The sequence below is a fragment of the Lissotriton helveticus genome, chromosome 11 (assembly GCF_964261635.1).
Source record: "Lissotriton helveticus chromosome 11, aLisHel1.1, whole genome shotgun sequence".
Lineage (NCBI taxonomy): Eukaryota > Metazoa > Chordata > Amphibia > Caudata > Salamandridae > Lissotriton > Lissotriton helveticus.
The window spans coordinates 7,652,578-7,672,173 of NC_136072.1; the positions used below are offsets into that span (position 1 = coordinate 7,652,578).

At 43.1% G+C, this 19,596-nt stretch overlaps 1 protein-coding gene across 2 annotated transcripts in view; it reads right to left on the reverse strand.

Moving 5' to 3' along the window:
• LOC144792208 (putative cation-transporting ATPase 13A4) overlaps nucleotides 1-19,596 on the reverse strand; it is a 408,029-nt gene that overhangs the window by 223,425 nt on the left and 165,008 nt on the right. For both annotated transcript variants that reach the window (XM_078667109.1, XM_078667108.1), the window contains exons 5-7: nucleotides 15,619-15,699; nucleotides 12,745-12,814; nucleotides 12,071-12,205 (exon numbers count right to left, since the gene is read on the reverse strand). In XM_078667109.1, the coding sequence (XP_078523235.1) occupies nucleotides 12,071-12,205; nucleotides 12,745-12,814; nucleotides 15,619-15,699 (286 nt within the window). The remainder of the gene's footprint in view (nucleotides 1-12,070; nucleotides 12,206-12,744; nucleotides 12,815-15,618; nucleotides 15,700-19,596) is intronic.

Genomic DNA, 19,596 nt, shown 5'->3' on the forward strand with positions numbered 1-19,596 from the left:
ACTTCTGTGAATACCAAAAGTAGTAAGTTTAGGATTTTGTCTTAAGTTAGTTCTGTGAATCAGTCCCTATGTGTTTAACAGGTTAAAATTATATGACTGCTTTGCATATGCTTGGGTGGTGAGATGTGCTTCTTGTGGTTGCACATAGCTCTATATATACGGCAGGACTTTTGAGTTTACTTAAAGACGTATATATTTTTTGAAAGATGGCTCGAAAGTGTACATCTATTAAGAAATCATATATATGTTTACATGAAGATCTTTGTTCAGTAAGGCTGATGAAAACTTCATGTGTATGACAAGGGTGGTGTTTTTCTTTAAACATGGTTTCTTTAATAGTGGACAATGAATTGAAAGTTCTTGTGCTAGCTTCATTTGGACTGTAACTTTTGTTTAATGAATGCAGAATGTATGTTTTGGAAGCAGAAGAAGTATTTAAGACATGATGTAGGTTCCATTTTACAAACTTACTGATGCAGGTGTGTGCTCAGTAATAAGCCAATGCATGCTGCTAGAGAGTGATATAGGCAATTATATATAAAGTGTGATATCCTGACTTCATTCACACATAGTTCAGTAGAAAAGCATCTATACAGTAAAAGAAGTAGTATGATACTGACAAAAGGAGTCAGAGATATTGTCTCAACTGCTATCTATCTAACAGCAATGAAGGTACTTTTACAGACAGTCAGCGGGCAGTATTCAGGCACTCATGCAATTACCCAGCCACTAGTCAGGCCGTCATCAAACTAATGATTTAGTATACATGGAGTTATTCAATTACCAAGACACTATACAAGTACCTTTGCAATCAGGCAGACAGAAATTATGTAGTCATGAACAATGGAGGTACTATTTACGCATTCATCTAACCACCTAGACAATAACCATTTACTTATGCAATTAACAAGACGGAAACTATGTATTTATCATAACATTGGTGCAGAACCTATGCAGTCATCTAAACACCCGATTCCAAAGAATGCACTAATTAAAATACTGAGGCACACATGCGCACTCTTGCAAACACTCATGAAATCATCTACTTATGTAGAGAGAACCATTGTGGTAAACCGATTATCCATCTAGTACCTATGCACTCAATTAATTACTGAGGCAATAATCTTGCACTAATACAATGACCCCAGCAGTCCACTATCTTTCAATAAATCTCTCAGGATTTAACAATGGAGTCATGCAATCACTCAGGCACTAGAAATGCGCTCATCTAATTAGCCATGCACTACCGATGCACTCACTGAAATATTCTGGCACTTTCTATGTAGTTATTTAAATACCCAGGCTATACATCTTCACTGAACCAAAAACACATGAGCAGCCACATGTAGTCATCCAATCACTGAAACACTACTCATGTACTCAGTGCTGTATGACAAGGGCTCATATTTATAAGGCTATGAAAAGCTATGCAGAGTGCCGTTACGTGGTCTTGTAAATATGGAGCACCATATTACACCGCCGGTGTGTCACAAAAAGTGATGCTTCAGAAAGTGCAAGGGGTTTGTAAATACTCCCCCTAGGCTTGATGTTCATTTTAAAATTTACTACAGACCGGATAAACTGTTCTTTTGCCATTTATAAGTGAGAAGTGACATGTGGTGCAACTGTGTTGTATGACAGGGTGCTAAAATGTTAAAAGCTAACTAATAAATAAAGTTTTGTGTTTTGCTTTGGGTTTGATATATTGAAGTACGTGCATGTTGTAATATATCTAGGTTCATCTGTAGATTTAGAACTGTAAAAAAATATGAAAACTGTTTTTGTATTGTGTGCAAGTCAATAATAAAGGTTTTGATATGTTGGCTAAGGTAAAAATAAAAAGAAACTTTTTTTTTACAGAACAATATCTGGATAACTACACACAGTTAGAATGCCTATAAAAGCTTGGGCGAAAAAACAACAGAAGCAACTACACTATCTTTGCAGGAATGAGTTACAAAAGGGGAAAAATGCAAAAAAAAGTTTCGAAAGAGAAAAGACCTACTGCTACGAGGACAAATTCATTTCTTAAAACTATATGTGGATTTTGCAAAGATTACAAAATAAAGAAAATGAAATTATGACTATCAGAAACAATAACAGTGGACAAAGTATACATTGCAAGACCAGAAAACATTGTAAGAAACATGGACACACCTTAACCAGAAGACAGAAGCAGTTGTAAGAAATCAGAGTTAGGATGCTTCGTTCTAGAGTGGTTTTAAATTTACTCAAAATTTGAAAAAGTAGAGAAGGAGAGATGCACTTAAACAGAAACAACAAGTTGAGAGAGTAGTTGATAATGCCTTTGCTTTGAAGAGGACGCTTTTCATTTTGATACTAAATAGAATGAAGACTCATGACAAAAGAGTGTTGTACATGAGGAGGCAAAACCAGAAGAAAAGATTAGTAAATAGAAGTAACTTTTGTACTGTTTTTAGTGGAGAATGGATACATACTTCTAGTACAGAGCCTTTCTTTAACAAAGAAAGCTATCTCCAGGATAATAGATTAGTTCATGCTAATGATGAATCAGGACGATGTTATGAAATGAAAAATGGCAGTCCTATAGCAAAAGAGGTGATGGTATTGAGAAACATAGAAGAAGTTAATACAGAAGAGGTACAAGGAAGGCGTAGTCAGGGGGCTATATACAAATGGAATTGTAGTAGTGCTTGTAGTATTAGACAGCAATCCATTGATATATTAAGAAACATCCTAAGTATATTTCCAAGGCGAAATTTAAAACAGAAAATAGTTACTTTAGAAGTCGTGGATATTTGCAAGCTGAGAAAAACATATACCTTCGCAGGGACACTCACTAGCTTGTTTATTTAAGAAAATGTGCTAAACCACCATTCATCATTTTAGGATGTCAGCTGTGCACCACTCAACGATGAGTTAGGAGGCTGTAGTATCTGAAAACTCTTGCTTTATGTCAAGGAGAAATGAATAGGGCACTTTTGCATGGTACTGTGGCAGAGGTAAAAAAATGGTTTGTGATGATGTGCAGTTTAATTCTCTTTGAGCCTCCTGAGCTCAAGCTGTTGCCAGAAAGCTTGCCCAGTCCTGACCCAGAGGCTGGCATGTGTGCACCTCGCGGGTGATACCCAATGGGGAGACAGGAACAGTACCCCCCACCTGAACTGGCGACAGGACAACCTGGTCTACCGGAGGGGGCTGTAACTGAGTTTGAGTGGCAGCATGTGGAGTGACCGGGGAAATCAATAGGGGAGGGTGGGAAGGAGAACGAGATAAATGTCAAACCACCAGTTCAATCTCATTGTCCAAGACCCCATCTGCGTGCTGCAGAAAAGAGTCCATGGGGCTACCAGTATGCGGGGGCTCTTTACTTGTAGATCCAGCCACCCTCTGCGCTTACCCATTATAAGTACGCTTGACCCTTTAAGAATAAGGTAGCCCGAGTTGGCCCTGCGCCCGCCCTGCACAAATAAGAGTTCTTTTAAAGAAGGTGAGGGTTTTAAAGTCAGCTTGAATCACAAAGGGAGATACAAAACTTCCAGACTAGATTGACATACATTCTATGAGGATCTAGATTGGTAGTCAGCAAATAGTTGGTGCGAATATATGAGAATAGGTGTAAAAAGGAGTTTTCTCCCTAACTGGTCCTTCGCGGCTAAGAAGTGGAGTTCGAGCTGTAGGAGAAGCAGGGAGGTGGATGAGCCTGCTAAGCAGAGGGCTAAGGTCTGAGGACGTAAGTAAGCAAGACCAAGAAGGTAGGCTGAGCCCAGCCTCCTCCGGGCGCAGATGGGCCTGCCCTTTGCCCGGGCGCAGCCCAGGCAGGCGTGCACGCGCCCCGCGCTGCGAGAGCCCTGCGGTCTACTTGTGCACCTCCAGGTGCCTTCCTTGGTGTAAAAAACTAAAGGTTACAGGCCTGTTATATTGAGGAAATAAAATTAAAAAGCCTTAGAAATTAACTAAAAAACCAAAGGTTACCGGGAAGTTATAATTAGGCTGCATTTCACTTGTACAAAACCAGAGATATTCAGCAGTTATTGTTAGCTGAGCTTACTATAACTCGCCCCCCTGCAACGCAGTGCTTATGACCTCCCATATTACATCACCCATGACATGGTCAGTGACATCACTCAAATGAGAATCTCTGATGTACCCACTCACACCCCAATATAACCTTTCATACAACCTCTCCAACTTCCACACTAAGGGGCTGATTTCGATGTCGGTCAGAAAGGCTCCGACTTGCATTCAGATTCTCCTAAGCTGTGTCGAAACCCAAGTTTCTGTCAGACTCAGAAACATTCCCGACCAACCAATTAGGATGCAAGGTAACCGTTCGGTCTGTCTGACTCAGTTCTGAGTGGCAGTCGGAGACTGAGTCAGGTGGAGCAGAATCGTACAGGTCTATGGACTGCATTTCTGACCAAAGCATTACGATGTCCAATTCTAACAACCTTTCTGAGTCGGTCTGTTGGACATGAAATGGCTGTCGGAAACTAACTTTGGGGGTCCATAGCATGCCCCCCTTCATACAAAGGCTCCTTGACATTTGACATAACAAGCCTTTACACCTGCATAGAATAAGAAAGGGGCTTAAATGCAGTTAAATGGTTCCTAGATAAAAGGGCCCTGAAATACCAGGAACATAATACCATGCTATTATCTATGACAACATTTTTTCTAGAAAATAATATCTTTTTGTTTGCAGGACAACAACTAGTGACCTCTATGGGCATGTGCTTGGCCCCCAGCTACGCAAACTTGTTTGTGGGCTGGTGGGAGAAGCACGTGGCATGGATGGGAAGACCTTAGCAATGGTTTGGAAAGGGACCGGTACAGATGCTGAATCGTACTAAACTGCCCTTAATATAAATGACCTTAATCTGACCTTTTTCGTAAACATCAGTGATAGGAGTGCATTTTACCTTGATTTAGAAGTGTATGTGGAGTATAATAAGCTATTAGCTAAGCTATACCGCAAACCCACGGCTGTGAACTCGGTACTACATGCTGGTAGTCACCATACGAAAAGCCGGACAAGAAATATCCCTTATGGTGAACACCTACAAATAAAACAAAATTGTATCAACAGAGTTGAATGACAGAAAGCAAAAAATTGTGCTTTAGAGAGATTCAAGAGAAAGGGTTACACCAGAGGAACCTAGAGGAAGTGATGAAAAGAACAGAGGCAGTGAAAAGGTCCCAAATGTTGACCACTAAGACTCCGACTGGACCCGATACCAACTACAAAGAAGGGATCATAAGGATGATCACCAGTTTTACTGAAAACTCCCATCAGGTGGTAAAATTTTTAAATAAAAGCTGGCACATCTTATTAACCGATAACACAATCGGTAAGGTGATTGCCCCTTTCCACAAATCACTTTCAGACACAGTCCGTCGACAAAGGATCACCTAGTACATAGTCACTATAGGTCTACTCCAGTTAGGAAAGACATGATCACGGGCTTTTTCACCTGTATAAACTGTAAAGCCTATAAAAACCGCAACAAGGTCCGTGGTTACAAGGTGGTAGAAGAGGTGTCACAAAACTGAAGAAGATAAACAAACTATTGCACTGTAATTCAGAGTTCACAGTATGTCTGGAATGCCCTTGCTCCAAACAGTATACCATCTTGCTCAGATGGATGGTACTCCCTATGTAGTGTTTCGGACAGGGGCATTTTAAGCAGTACACTGTGAACTTGGAAATACAGTTAAGTAGTCTGTTAATGCTCCTGAACTGCTTGGGGCCCTGCTCGGTAACCTTATATTTGCTTACTTTGCTGCTATTTTTGCAGGCTTTGCATTTCAGGCAAGGAAAGAAACCCATGACACTGTCACTGTTAGTGAGAGTGGAAGGATAATGTCTGTGTACTAGGTGATCGCTGATCGACAGGCAACGTCTGTATGTGATTTGGGGTTGTGCAGTGATACTACTTCCTAATATGTTATCTCTTTTGAAGAATGTGCCAGTTTGTCTTAACGATCCAGAATATTTGATGCAATCTCTCGTTATATTGCATAATCATCCTCAATGGGCCGCCTTCATTATGATTTTTAGGCCCCATTGTTTTCTTAGCTCCTAACAATTCCGATCTGGTCACATTATCTGACCTTTTTGCTGCCTCATTCAGGATACTGGTCGTGTATCCCCCCATCTTAAAACGTTCTAGAGCTCACTCTTTGCTTTCTGATATTCATTAATATTTGTGCAGATTCATTTTATATGCGGAAATTTAACATAGGGAATATTCCTGATCAAACTTCTAGCATGATAGCTCCCTGCATGTAGGACAGAGTTCCATGCTGTGGGTTTTCTATACAACCTTGTTAAGAGTTTATCGTCCTCCATGTAAACTTCCAAATCTAGAAAACACACAATGGTATCACTGATATGTCCAGAAAACACTAGGTTAAGGTTATTACAATTAAGAAAAGATATCAAGTCTTCAGTGGATGTGCACCTGCCCCTTCACACAAGAAACAGTTCACCTTTATAACGGGCCCACAGTGCCATATTCTCAACCCAATTGTCAGGGCCCTCTGACCCATGCCACGGGCTTCTCCCACCAGCCCATTGAACACGTTCACGTAGCTGGGGCAAAGCACATGCTCATCACAGTCCCTTGCTGTTGTCTGAACAGCTGACTAGAGAATATTAAAATATTATTCTCTAGGCAGAAACTAATCATGTCCAAAAGCATCATGTTGTGTTTCTGGCATTTCATGGATCTTTTCTTTAAAAAAACATTTTACTGCAGTGATGCCTTGCTAATGATTTAAACAGCTATAGAGACTGGTAATATCTAAAGTAATTAGCAGCATTTCATCCTCCCATGGAATTCCCTCAATCAATCTCAAAAAATCTTATGTGTCCCTAACATAAGAACTTAGATCTTTTACCCATAGGTCCAGAAATGAGTCAATATAAATAGATGTGCTCTACGAAAGACTATATGAAGAGGACACACTTTTGGGAGATGATAAAAAGTGGGAAGGACAGGCTATTCGCAAATGTATGAAGTTGTATTTGTCTTGATCAAGCATGCCTTCATCCCTCCATGTTTTCAAATGGTTGTGAAATGTTCTTACACAATCAACATATTCTATTCTTTGGATAGGCAAATAACACTGCTCATCACTTAGTTGCCTCATCGCCTCTTTAAGATATTGATCCTTGTTAAATAAAACAATGTTCCCTCCCTTGTCCGAGGGTCTTATCACCAATGAGTCATTGTTCTTGAGAGCCTCTATAGCTTTCCATTGTTTAAAGGGGATGTTATAATGTCTGGAATCGTCAAGGTTCCTTCCCATAGATTTTAGGTCTGCAATCATTGCTTCATTGAACACATCAATGGCATCATGTGGGGTTTGTGGAATGACCCAGGATTTCTTCTTTAGTTCAATCTTCCCACTGGATTGAATTATGCCAGGTTGTGCAAGACAGGTATCCATATCACGTTCGTCATTGAATACTCTAGTTTCAGATGGAGCTTCCAGAGCTTGCAACACCATTAGAGTTTCTAAGTCGTTTCCAATTAGGAGATCCATATCATTTTATGTAATTGTTGCTCCCTGAGTTGCTTTCTTGGGGTGTAGTAGATGAATCTTTTGTAGTTTCAATTTTCTTATATACTTAAAAAGGTGATTTAGAGTCTGGGCATACTCAAACTCCGTGGTAGGACTGAAGGTTAAGCCCGATTTCAAGACTTGTGTCTCATCTGTGTCCAATGTTCTGTCAGATAAATTAATTATGGTTTTCTCCTCTATGGCTTTTACCATCTGCCCTGCTTCTCCCTGCTGTGCGTTACTCTGGGAGTAAGAGGCTCTCCTCATTCCTTTCTTGCCCCTTCTTGTTTTTCACTTGTGCGCTCTGGAGGATGGGTTCCAGGAGCTGGTCTTTTTCAGCATTCCTTGATCAGTTTGTATTCCCGAAAATAAGGAGGTTCACCAGTCCTCCTGGTATCTTTGATGTGATATTTTGTCTGCTCCCCTTCCGATGTTTCTACCTATGATTCAGAGGTCTCTTTGTTGGTAACAATGCCCCCTCCTTTTTGTTCATTTAGTTGATTTCTCGGGACATAGAATTTTCGGGCAAACGTCAGGATCCGGCCTGATTCATAATCTTGTTCATCTCGCTGAAATTTGGTTTGCTTTCAACGTCTGATGATGTCTTCGCAGTCCTTAAGCTGGTTCTTCACGGCCATTTTTAGTTCCTCACTTTGTTTGGTATACTTGTCTTTATCAATTATTTCTTCCAATCTATTGATTTCCCCTAAATATTTTGCTTGATTGCTCCATGCATACCTAATGAGGATCCTAACCTTGCCTTTTCCAGATTCCGTGGTATCTTCAGCCTAGTCTTTTAAAAGTTGTGGGTCCGGATTTTTATGAGATGGGCCTGTAAATATGCATAGACCTCTAGGTAAGCGTTCCACATCCAGATATTTTTGGAGGTGGCCTTCCAACATTTTTTTATCTCTTTTTCATACATCTTTTCTAAGGTTTGGTACAATACTTTGAGGTTAAAAGTGGGGTTGGTGGTGGCTCCTATTAACTTGGGGACATTCTTTCCTTGTCCAGCTCCCTGTTTAAAAATATCGTCAGCCGCTCCCTCGCATTCCGTTACCGTAGACATGTTTGCTTCTACTAAAGGAAAGAGAGGCTTGCACTCTAAGGGGCTTATTTACAAGACGCTTGAGCAACTGGTGCGTCACTTTTAACATGAGAAAAGGTGATGCACCAGCGGCGCAAGGAATTTGTAAATAAGCCCCTAAATGTTTATTCTCCTCCTGGCTGTTGCTGTTCGAAAAGTCACTTGGGTGACAAGACAGAAGCAAGCACTCACTGGTGGTCCGTGGCAGTGACTGGTCCTGCGGCCCAAGATCTCCCGTACATTCCAATCAGTGTGGAAGCTCCCTCCATAGAAGTTGCTCATGTCGAAATTCTTCAAACAACTGTGATCACCAGTCGTTGTGGTTTCTACAGCAATAAGGCAGACGGCAAACAATATGCTAAACTTTACAGTCAGTGCTGCAGCACATCGCCTATATATATATATATATATCTATCACCATCCTCCATTGCCACGCAAGGAGCCCACGACCTCTCACTGCCGCCAGTGCATGCTGGTGCAAGGCTTCCAGAAAACATTCCAACAACTCCTCCTTTTACCCTAAAAAAGAGGTGCACCGGCTCTGGTTGTTTTTCAGGTAAAGTTCTTTTATTGTGGAACACTACAGAGGCAAGGGGCTCACTATTCCTACCGTTTCTGCTCAATAGAGCCTTGATCACGGGAGGCAGTCTCTCTGACTTTTGAATCACCCACGTGGTTTACCTCTTCAAACATGGGCGTTATTCTTTTGCAGAGTGTGCAAAGGAAAAGTGCATGACTTTTGATGAAATAGCGCATTTTAAACAGTCATACAACCAGAAGCCCACTCAGTTTGGAGGTTCAACCTGACCAGAAAGTGAACGTAACGGAGCCATGGAGACCAGGGTCCTCCAAGACCATTGGGGTGGGCCCCATGAGGGGATTCTGAGAAAGGGGAAAACCACTAACCTGGTGGACCTCAAGACCCCCAGAAATCTGTTAAGATTATTCCATCTTAACCACCTAAACCTTCATTATGAGAGATCTGAGGTCACCGTGCTGCTGGTGACAGATGATGGGGAGGAAGAGGAGAGTGAACCTCTTGCAGACCTCCTGTCATCCAAAGAGAAAGATGTGCCAGTGGAAGGTGTCAAATTCCCTTCTACCCTGACCCGAGATCAGTAGAGGTACATGGTGCCAGTTGCTGGGACAGTTTGCCCCACTGTTTCCCCTCACTCCTGGGGTTACACATTAAGGGGGTCATTATGATGGCGGATTTTCCACATACTCCGGGCCGGCGGAAGCCACCGCCGGCCTGGAGTATGCGGGAAATCCGCCGAGGAGGCCTGAAAGACCCACCGCCAAATCAGGATGGCTGGTGGGTCTCACAATCTGTCCGCCGCTTTACCGCCGCGGTCGGAAGGCGACCACGGTGGAAAAGCACTGACATGGCAGGCGGTGTCTATCAGACACCGCCAGCCATATTAGGATGTAGGGAAAGTAATGCTTTTCCGCGGCGGCTTTTCCGCCGTGGAAAAGCATACGGACAATCACTTTGGGGGCCCGTTGCGGGCCCCCTGGGTGAAGGTTGCGTGGGGGGTGCACATGGGGGGTACCTATGGTACCCCCCTGCCTTTGCGTGCACGAAGCGGCAGGCACCGCGCGGTGCCTGCCGCTTTGTGCATGCAAATGCACAGCTTTCGTTTTTTACATTGCGGCGGGTGCTGCTTCAAGCAGCACCCGCCGCAATGTAAAACATACAGGATGTGACCGCCAGGGTGGCGGTCACATCCTAATTGCCATGGAGGGACCGCCGCTGCCCTTGCGGACGGTCCCTCCTACTCAGGGGTGGCGGACGGACGCAAGTCCGTCCGCCATCCTAATCGGCCCATTAGTGTTTATCAAGATATTGATACTGGCAACATCCGGCCTGTCAGAAACATATATACTTGCTAACTGACAAAATTAGGGCCAGCATCAAACAGGAAGTCTCTAAGATGCTGGCTTTGGGAAACATTGGGTACTCCAAACGTTCCTGGATTTGCCAAGTGGTCCTGGTACCCAAGGCTGTCCTACTGGGCGCTGCCCCAGAACCGGAGATTTTTTGTGAACTCCAGGGGGCTCAACTCATACACCGAGATTGATGCTCAACCCATCCCCGGAGCTAATGAGCTCATAGATCGGTTGCAGGCTGCCAAGTTTAGGAGTACATTTACTTCAGGGTACTGGCCGGTTACCCTCACTGAGGGGGCTAAGGAGAAGTCAGCATTCTCTACCCCGTAGGGCCACTTTCAACTTAAAGTCATGCCCTTTGGTTTGAATAATGCCCCTGCCATCTTCCGTTGGTTGGTGAACCAGGTCTTAAACTTAGAGGGGCAGATTTACAAGCCCCTTGCGCCACTTTTGCGTCACTTTTCCCATGTTAAAAGTGATGCATAAGTGGTGCAAGGGCCTTGTAAATCTGCCCCAAAGTACATTCCAATCATTTTATTACAATCCACACCAACCTACGGACTACCTAGGACCTTCCTTATGGGTGACTTATATGTAATAAAAGAAAAGAGTAATGGTTGGCAAGGGGGTTATATTGCCAATTCAAATTAGCAGTTTAAAAAAGCATTCAAGCTGCAATGGTAGACTTGGGACACATTTTAAGTACTACAATAAGTGCTGCAGGCCCACTAGCAGCATTTCATTTACAGACCCTGGGTATATGGTATACCACTCTTCAAGGGACTTAGAAGTAAATTAAATCTGCCAATCACATGTAAGCCAATTTTACCATGTTTACGGAAGAGAGCACAGAACTTTAGCAATGGTTAGCAGTGGTTAAATGAACATAGTCCTAGAGCCAACAAAGATTAATTTCAGCAAAATTTGGAGGGTAAAGACAAAGACCACCCTAAGACTGACAGGTCAAACAGCTGGCTGATGAGGACCTGACTCCAAGATTAGCACAACGGCGATAGAACAAGAAAACTGTGGTTGCCATAGGTTCAAAACTTTGGAACTAACTGACACCTGGCCTCAGACGGACCAACAAACTAACCCCATTTAAAACCTGTATCCATCTGACTAATGTATATTTCAAAAACTTTTGGACACTTTGAGATTATAGTGAAATACAAAAGAAATGGTATGGTGTGGTTAATGATGTGGTTTATGGCATGGCATGGCATGATACAGCAGTTATCTGGTAAGTGAAATGACCCATACCATATTCACTTCTTCCCTTGTTCAGTATTCCCTCACCCACTGGGAGGAGCAGCACTGAAGGCAGAATTTATCCATGGCAGTATATTTAGGTCAGCTTGATGTATAACTGTTGCACCCCAGCTGTAGCCACTCAGCCTTCATTTCATGCCACACTGTTTGCCTTTAGCTAAATTTCCACTCATTTGCTGGAGTGCAACCTTTTTATCTTGCTGTCTAGGTATGAACCCATCAAAGCCCCTACCAAATAGATGACTTTTTTCAGCGAGTCAAAGCTCTCACCTTCCGGAGGTCATAGGTAGTGACTATGACAGAAACTAGAGTCATAAAGATGATGACACCAGAAATTTCATAGTTCCCAAGGGACAGCCAAAGACCCATGGCAACAGCTTGGAACAAGTAAAAGGGATTTAGAACCTGTGTAGAACAAAGAGAAAACAGATAAAAATAGCTTTCACAGATTATTTTGATTATTGACATTAATCAATAAACTAGTAATTTTCAAGGTCAGTATGGTTTGATATAACTAATGCAAGCTGCAACAGAGTCCTGGGTCTGTGGTGTGAAGATCTCCCTGAGGGTGCTGAACTAGAGACCGAGCATAATAACATAATATCCCTGGGTATAATTATAATTAATTTAAATTGGGGAGTATGGTTTTTAGGGATAGTTAATTATTTCCTACATAATTCTTGATCAATTACCACCAAAAGGACAGCAGAAATGCATAACTGCAGGCAAAGGTTTGGAATTATGCAATGGATTCAGGCTACAGCTATGACACAGAATATTTGAAACTCTATATAGTAAATTAGCCACTCACACCTGAAAGAGCTGTCATTGTAATAACCTGATTAATAACAGAGTAACCTATTACAAACCCTTCTCAGCCAGTTAACTGTTGTTCTTTATTTGTTTTTTATCTTACACAGTAAGAGTCCAGGAACCCTACCTACCTCTTTGAAGAGCAGTTTCCACACTGGAACTACCTCTACTTCAATTGCATTGGGTCCCACTATCAATTTCCTACAAAGAACAATTCCTTGGTTAGTAATAAACACTGAAAACATACTACATGTATAAATGTATTTATTATTTATTATTTATTTATTAAAAAGTTTTCTATAGCGCGAACAAGACCCTTGGGTATCAGAGCGCTTAACATGACAAGAAATATATGATATTACAGTAGAGAAATTCGATAGGTGTGTTTCCTCCGATGATAGGGGAAATGAAGAAAACAAAAATGTAGAATAGGTAGGTTACATTATTAGTTTAACAAAGAATATACAGTTGTCTGGGGTAGGATAAGTTGTTAATTATATTCTCCTGTATATGAATGATGTTAAAGACTTTTTCATAGTTCTTTATGTTTTTCACAAACCTGATGTAGTATCGCATCGACTGGTCGTATCAGCATAGAGTTGGCTGTTTCGTATATACTTCCCTTATGTTGTAGGGTAGGCGTCTCTATGTCAGGCTTAGATGATGATCTGTTTGTCTAAGGAAGGAACTTGCTCATGAAAAAGATCTTAGCTTCCCTCTTAAATGTTGCGGTGTTTGTAATTTTTCTAATGTTCGGGGGTAGAGAGTTCCAAATTCTGGGGGCCGCTCCTGAAAAAGCTCTATCGTAGGTTTTCTTCTTCTTGAATATGGGTGGTCTCAGCATCAGTTCCTTGGCCTTCCTGGCCGGTCTCTTTCCTCCTGATATTATAATTTTCTGTGCAAGGTATCTTGGTGTGTTGTAATGAATCGCTCTGTGGGTAATACATGCCATTTTTAGTTGAATTCTGGCTTCGGAGGGTAGCCAATTTAATGCTTTCAGGTGCGGTGATATATGGTCAAATTTTCTCGTTCCTGTGACCAGTCTTGCTGCTGCATTGAGGCCTGCTTTATGTGGCATTCTGAGGTTCCAGCACCTTGAGCACATGTGAATAGACGGTACATGCCTCGGATCCCATGTCCTTCTCAGGATAGGGAGACATTTACTCCGCCTGGCCGTAAACAGATTCTTACACTACTTCAAGCTACTTGGTCATCAATGAAGGGAACATTTACCCTCAAGGATGCAAACTAGGGTTCAACAGAAGTAGCAGCTGATCACATCTTCCCCACATGCCCCAGTGAATTCTGCATCATCATAGCTGTGACGTTTCCAAGGTCCATGCATGAGCAGCTTCTCCAGTCCAGGTCTGTTCATTACTCTCTTGAAGTCCTCAACATATGAGACTATAAACAGGATTACATGTGATTCAGTGGAAAGAAATGCCTGACTTGAAGGGAACCTCAGTCATGGACAAGAAAATCTTGACAGCCCGACATCAGTTACCTGTGAACTATGTGTTGAATGACGGAGCAAGCAGTGGATCACAGGAGGGGGCTGGGAAGGTCTCTGGTGTGTGAAGAGTGTGCACACTCACTGCCTGTAGCACTGTAGTCACTTCAGAGAATGGAGCCATTTGTCCCTTTACACTGATGCTGGCTCATGGAAGGCACAGCAGAAGTCTCTGTAACATCTCACTGATACTTTGCTGCTTGACACAATAACTGCCAAAGTCTAACATGGCAACTTACTATAAATGTGGTGGCCATCTTGGGAGACAGCCATTACAACGCGGGCTTTACACCTCGCTACCATTACGGCGCAGCCATCACAACGCAAGTCGTTACAACGACTTGCGCTGGATGGCGCTATATACTAAGGAATAGTATGGTTTACTATTCCAACACCTTCCCTACTGTTACGTGGACTGGAGTTGGAATAGTAAATCATACTATTCCTAAATCCAGCGCCTCCAGCGCAAGTCGTTGTAACGACTTGCGTCATGATAGTTGCGTTGTAATGGTAGCTCGGTGTAAAGCCCGCGTTGTAATGACATACATTGGGCCATCTTTGAACAGCAAGGCTATGTCGTGGAAGCGCAGGATCAACTCTAACTACGAGAATATGAGCTGCAGCTGTTTGCGGTACTTGGTTTAAGTGTAGGATTGGCTTTTTGCATAATTTTGTGACAGCAAAAACATAAATTTCACACAACCCTACTTACAAAATGTGTAGTTTGGAAACCAAAAACAAGGACTCAGGGCGAACAAAGCAGACACAAGGAGATGATGGACTTAGAGCTGAAACTTTTCAGACACTCCTCTCCAGTCACAGATCTGTGTTGAGCTATTTCACGATGATGGATTCAACCCAGATCAGTGACTGCGGGTGAGTGTCTGAAAAGTTTCAGCGCTCCGTCCATCCTCTTCTTGTGTTTGCTTTGTTCTCCCTAAGTTGGGAGGGCATGCCCAGACGTGGGTCCCTTTCTCATTTTGCCACTGGATTCAAGCTAGCCTGGCTGATGAGGGGTGTTAGCCCGAAACAGGTCCCAGGATGCTTGTTTCTGGTCCAGGTAACACGTGGCTTGGCAGTTCGGGCTGGACTGTTCCCATGAGGCACAGGGTCAAGACTGATTTGCATATGGCTGTGTCTGAACTGGGGTTGTGAAGTGAGCTAAAGAAAGATGATGGATTCAACCTAGATTTGTGACTGGGGTGAGTGTCTGAAAAGTGTCATCGCTCTGTCCATCATCTCCTTGTTTTCAGTTTGGCAGCCATGCATGTTGAAACAATTTGAAACAATTTGAATCAAAAAAGAATATTTTAAGTGCAGCAGAAGACCTCAGATAATTGGCCCCATAAACTTTCAAAGAGTTTGTTGCTAAATCCTAATTTTTTTCACAGTGAGTGCAAGTGCTACATACGTGCTTTGCTAGAGTGTAGTGCACTTAACATCAATAAATTGGACTGTGCTGCTCATTTTGAGTGCTGGCTCACGGTCTTCCTACCCGATTTCTTGCTCTTCACTTGTGAATCCGGATCCGAACTTTGTGTGCATGTCAGTGCAGGAATACTTGTCCTCCAGAGCCCTGAAATGAGAACACAGGAAATTGTTTTGCATATAATATTTTTGACAAATATCTGATACATTTACATTCATCCAAGAGGCCTTCTTATTCCTTTACTTTAGATTGATTACTATGCATTGACCTAAGCTGATTAAGAGGGCTCAGTGTGTTTAGGAGCATGCTGCACACACCTTCGAGCAACTACAGGACAAATTCTCCAAACTGACTCAGTCTTTCGTCCATCTGAGAAGAATGAAATGTGGTCTATTGAATCAGTAACTAGGAAGGGGTGTGAAAGGTTCACAAATGCATGCTTCAATATTGGTAAAGTTTGTAACCTTGGAGAGACTGTCTGCCAGGAACCAAGATAGCTGCTTGCTAACACAGCTCCTGCGACTGGAACCATAAATATATCACCATCCTTGTACCCTTCACCATCAGTGAACTTATAGCTCCGACTGAGTAACAGAAGGCACAGATGATGAGCTGTCCAAGCAGCCTGCAAATCCTAGAGCCACAGCTGGAGCTGGAGGAAGATGGACCCCCTTCTACATCAGTGCTATGATGGAGTGCCACAACCTGGGGGGGTCAATGATGAGAGGTCCAGTGGTGAACAGAACAACCCAGGATTGCATCAGAACCTATCCCCCAAGTTATATGGCCACAGTGGCACAAGCAGTACAGGCTGGTGTATTCTAGGGCATCCTTAGGAGAGGAGGCGAGGGACAGTCAGTGGTGGCGCCCTAGCCGATGGGGCCTGGCTGGGATCATTGATTGTATGCCTGCAACATGCTTGTAAAGGAGACCCTACCAGGGCCCAAAAAAACCCACAAAAGTACCCGAGCACTACATGGTGAGGCCGCATGGGCTGTAAGTAGCGCAGCGCCCCATTGGTAATGCCTTAGCCACCTTGGCATATAGACTGCACAATAGTGTGACATGCAGCCAGTGGCGTGTCAGGAAGAGTCTCGGGTGCTGCACACACACCAGCCACCAGAAACAACAATTTACACTAGGGCCCAGATTAATCAAAAGACTGCGTCACTCAAGGAGACCCAAGAGCAACGCCATTCTTAAGTCAGATTTACCAAGCCACGCAAAGCCACCTTGTGTGGCCCTGCACGGCTTGATAAATCTGGAGCAACACAAGGCTATGAAATGTATTCCCTTGCATTACCCTGCGCTGGTAAAGTGTTACATGGGTGGAGCATGTGTGTTCCTATGGATCCATCCATGCTTCTTGCATATTCACAGATTTACCAAGGGAAGTGCACCTGGGAATGTGTCAGAATTGTACACCTTCTCGATAGAGGACCAATGCATAAAATATCTTCATTTCTTCGCATTGTTCAGCCACACTCACATTTTTGCCACCTGCGCAATGTATCTTAGGAATGGTAGTTTTGATTTTAACATGCTTAGCAGTGTTTTAAGTGGGAAAAGATCTGTCGCTGCTGAGCACTCATTTCTGTCCTTGACAGTGCTGTCTCAGCAAATGAAATCATCTGGAAGCCAAAAAGTACATAAATTAGAGTGACAGGACTGTACTTGACTAAAGACCTTGTGAAGAAGGGCTGGGGAAGGAAGGAGAAGGACCAGTAGGACGAGGATGATGACCAGTGGGAGTATAAGGGCCATTAGGTGGACCACCAGGTGGGCTAGGATGACCAGAGCCACATGGACAGGAGAAGAAGAAGAATGCTCAGGGAGACCTACACCATGAGGAGGAGGATTACCAATGCCAGAGGGGACTGGGAACAAATAGGTTGAGGGGCAAAAAGACATGGAAAATAGGAGCAGCAGACCCAGGTAAACAGATGAAAGATGAGCAGTACCAGGAGACCAATGGAAGGAAGGATCAGAGAAAGGAGGACCAAAGAGATCAGATAAAGTAGAACCAAGAGGGAATAAGCAAATGGAACAGGATCAGGAAGACCAGAAACAGAAAGGACCAGGTTCAGCAGAAGGCCCTGGATCAGAAAGACCAGGAGGGATATAAAGGACCAGGAGGTCCAGGCCGAGGTCCAGGCCCAGTGGAGCTAGGATGAGATGCTCCACGAGGGCCCGGCTCAGAAGAATCCTAAACCAGAGTGACAAGAAGTACATGAACCAGGGTAACACGCAACATGGGAACTAGGAAGCCCCTAAGCACAGGGATGAGAAACACTAGACCCAGGAAGAATATTACTAGGAGGACTATTATAGAGGGGACCAATGTCATATGGAGAAGAACAAGGTAGAACAGGGAGACCAGGAGGACTAGTAGAACTAGGATGACCCGGAAGGTCTGAGAAACCTAGGCCAGTAGCACCAGAAGACCTGATGCACGAGGACCAGCCAAAGGACAAAGGAGCACCGAAACTAAGACCAAGGTGACAGGGGACCAGGATAAGAAGGTGGGCTAGGAACGGGTTTTCCCCTTCCCCTTTCCAATTTTGAATGGAATTTATTGATAGTTTACCAGTGCAATTACAATTGAAAAACATTGATAAGCTAATGACCCCTGAGGACCCCTTTCCCATTCAAAATCATGCTGAGAGCCTTGGAGGGGGTGGAGTTCCAAAGTGGAAAACCTTGTTTTTTAAATCAGAAGTGGTTGCTCTAAGGAACACAGCCTGCTTTAAAAAAAGGTTTTTAATTTTGGAATTCAGTCATAGGGATGGTGGCGTGCTGTCAATTGCAGGCACCATCGCTGTTAGTACAGTCAATTACAGAGGGTCTCAAATTGGCACCTGCTTATTGAATAACTTAATTTTTCTTTGTTATGTTTATTTTTTGTATTATTTCTTCATATTATGTCTGGTCTCTTAGACATACTTTGTATTATGTCATGAATTGGCAAAGCGCTCCAATACTGATGGTCGTGTTGGCACTTAGAAACAGCAAAAACAACGTTAAGGTAGCCACAGCTAGTACCCTATGCCACTCCCTTATCAAGATTTACCAGTCGCCATTGGCCTCCAGACAATATACTCAGGAAGGATGTTGCAGGCCTTGTAAAAGACATGGGGTTCTTGTCATTTTATGCTTTTTTGTGTTTTTGTTTTTTAACTTTTTTGAAGATAAAGAAAGCACAATTTGTCATTTATGTTCCCAGAAACCACAGAGGAGAACTACTAAATAGATTTAAAAGTTTCTTTAAATATTTTAACTCTGAACCAGTGACGCTGTTGCAATGTGTAAACAGAAGTCACCCAGCACAGGTGGAAACTGATGTTATCTCATCTATCTGCTACCATCCACAACTGAACAGCAGAGTATCTTGGGACACGCCCACTTCAGCAGAAAAAAAACATGCTGCTCCGATAAGATGATAGTTAAGATTTGCAGACAATAGAATGGGCACTGTGCATGGTCAACAGTCATGGATCCGAGAAATTTAAGTTTTTCTTCTAAGACATGTCCATATTGGTCAGATGTTGCCAGTGTCTTGATAGCAAATCCTTTGTTGATTTATGCGCACTTTTACTTTGCACATTCATGGCCCGCATAGCCATCCCAGATCAAGATGTCCAGAGCTGGGCTTGATTTGATCATACATAACACAGGAACTTCCAGACTTGAATGTGAAGGCAGAGCTCAGGAGGTGTGGACAACACATTGTGTCAGACCTGATAGATCTGGAACTCATGTCCACCCCCTTGTGGTGCTATTGGGACACATGAAAGATGTTCCAAATAAGCTGAGTGGAGCCACTTGCAAACAAAGCTTTCATTACATTTACAACACACATTATTGGGCAAAGTTTACCCCATATCTCATACACACTCTTGCTTTGCCTGTTTTGACCAGCATCTGTCAGCTCCAAAGTTAATTCTGCTAGTGCTGGCAGGCAGCAATAGCACAGCAAGGATGCCATGGGCCCTGGTGCAAGCAACGAAGATGGCCCCTTTGACTGCTGTTGGGGTAGTAAAATAT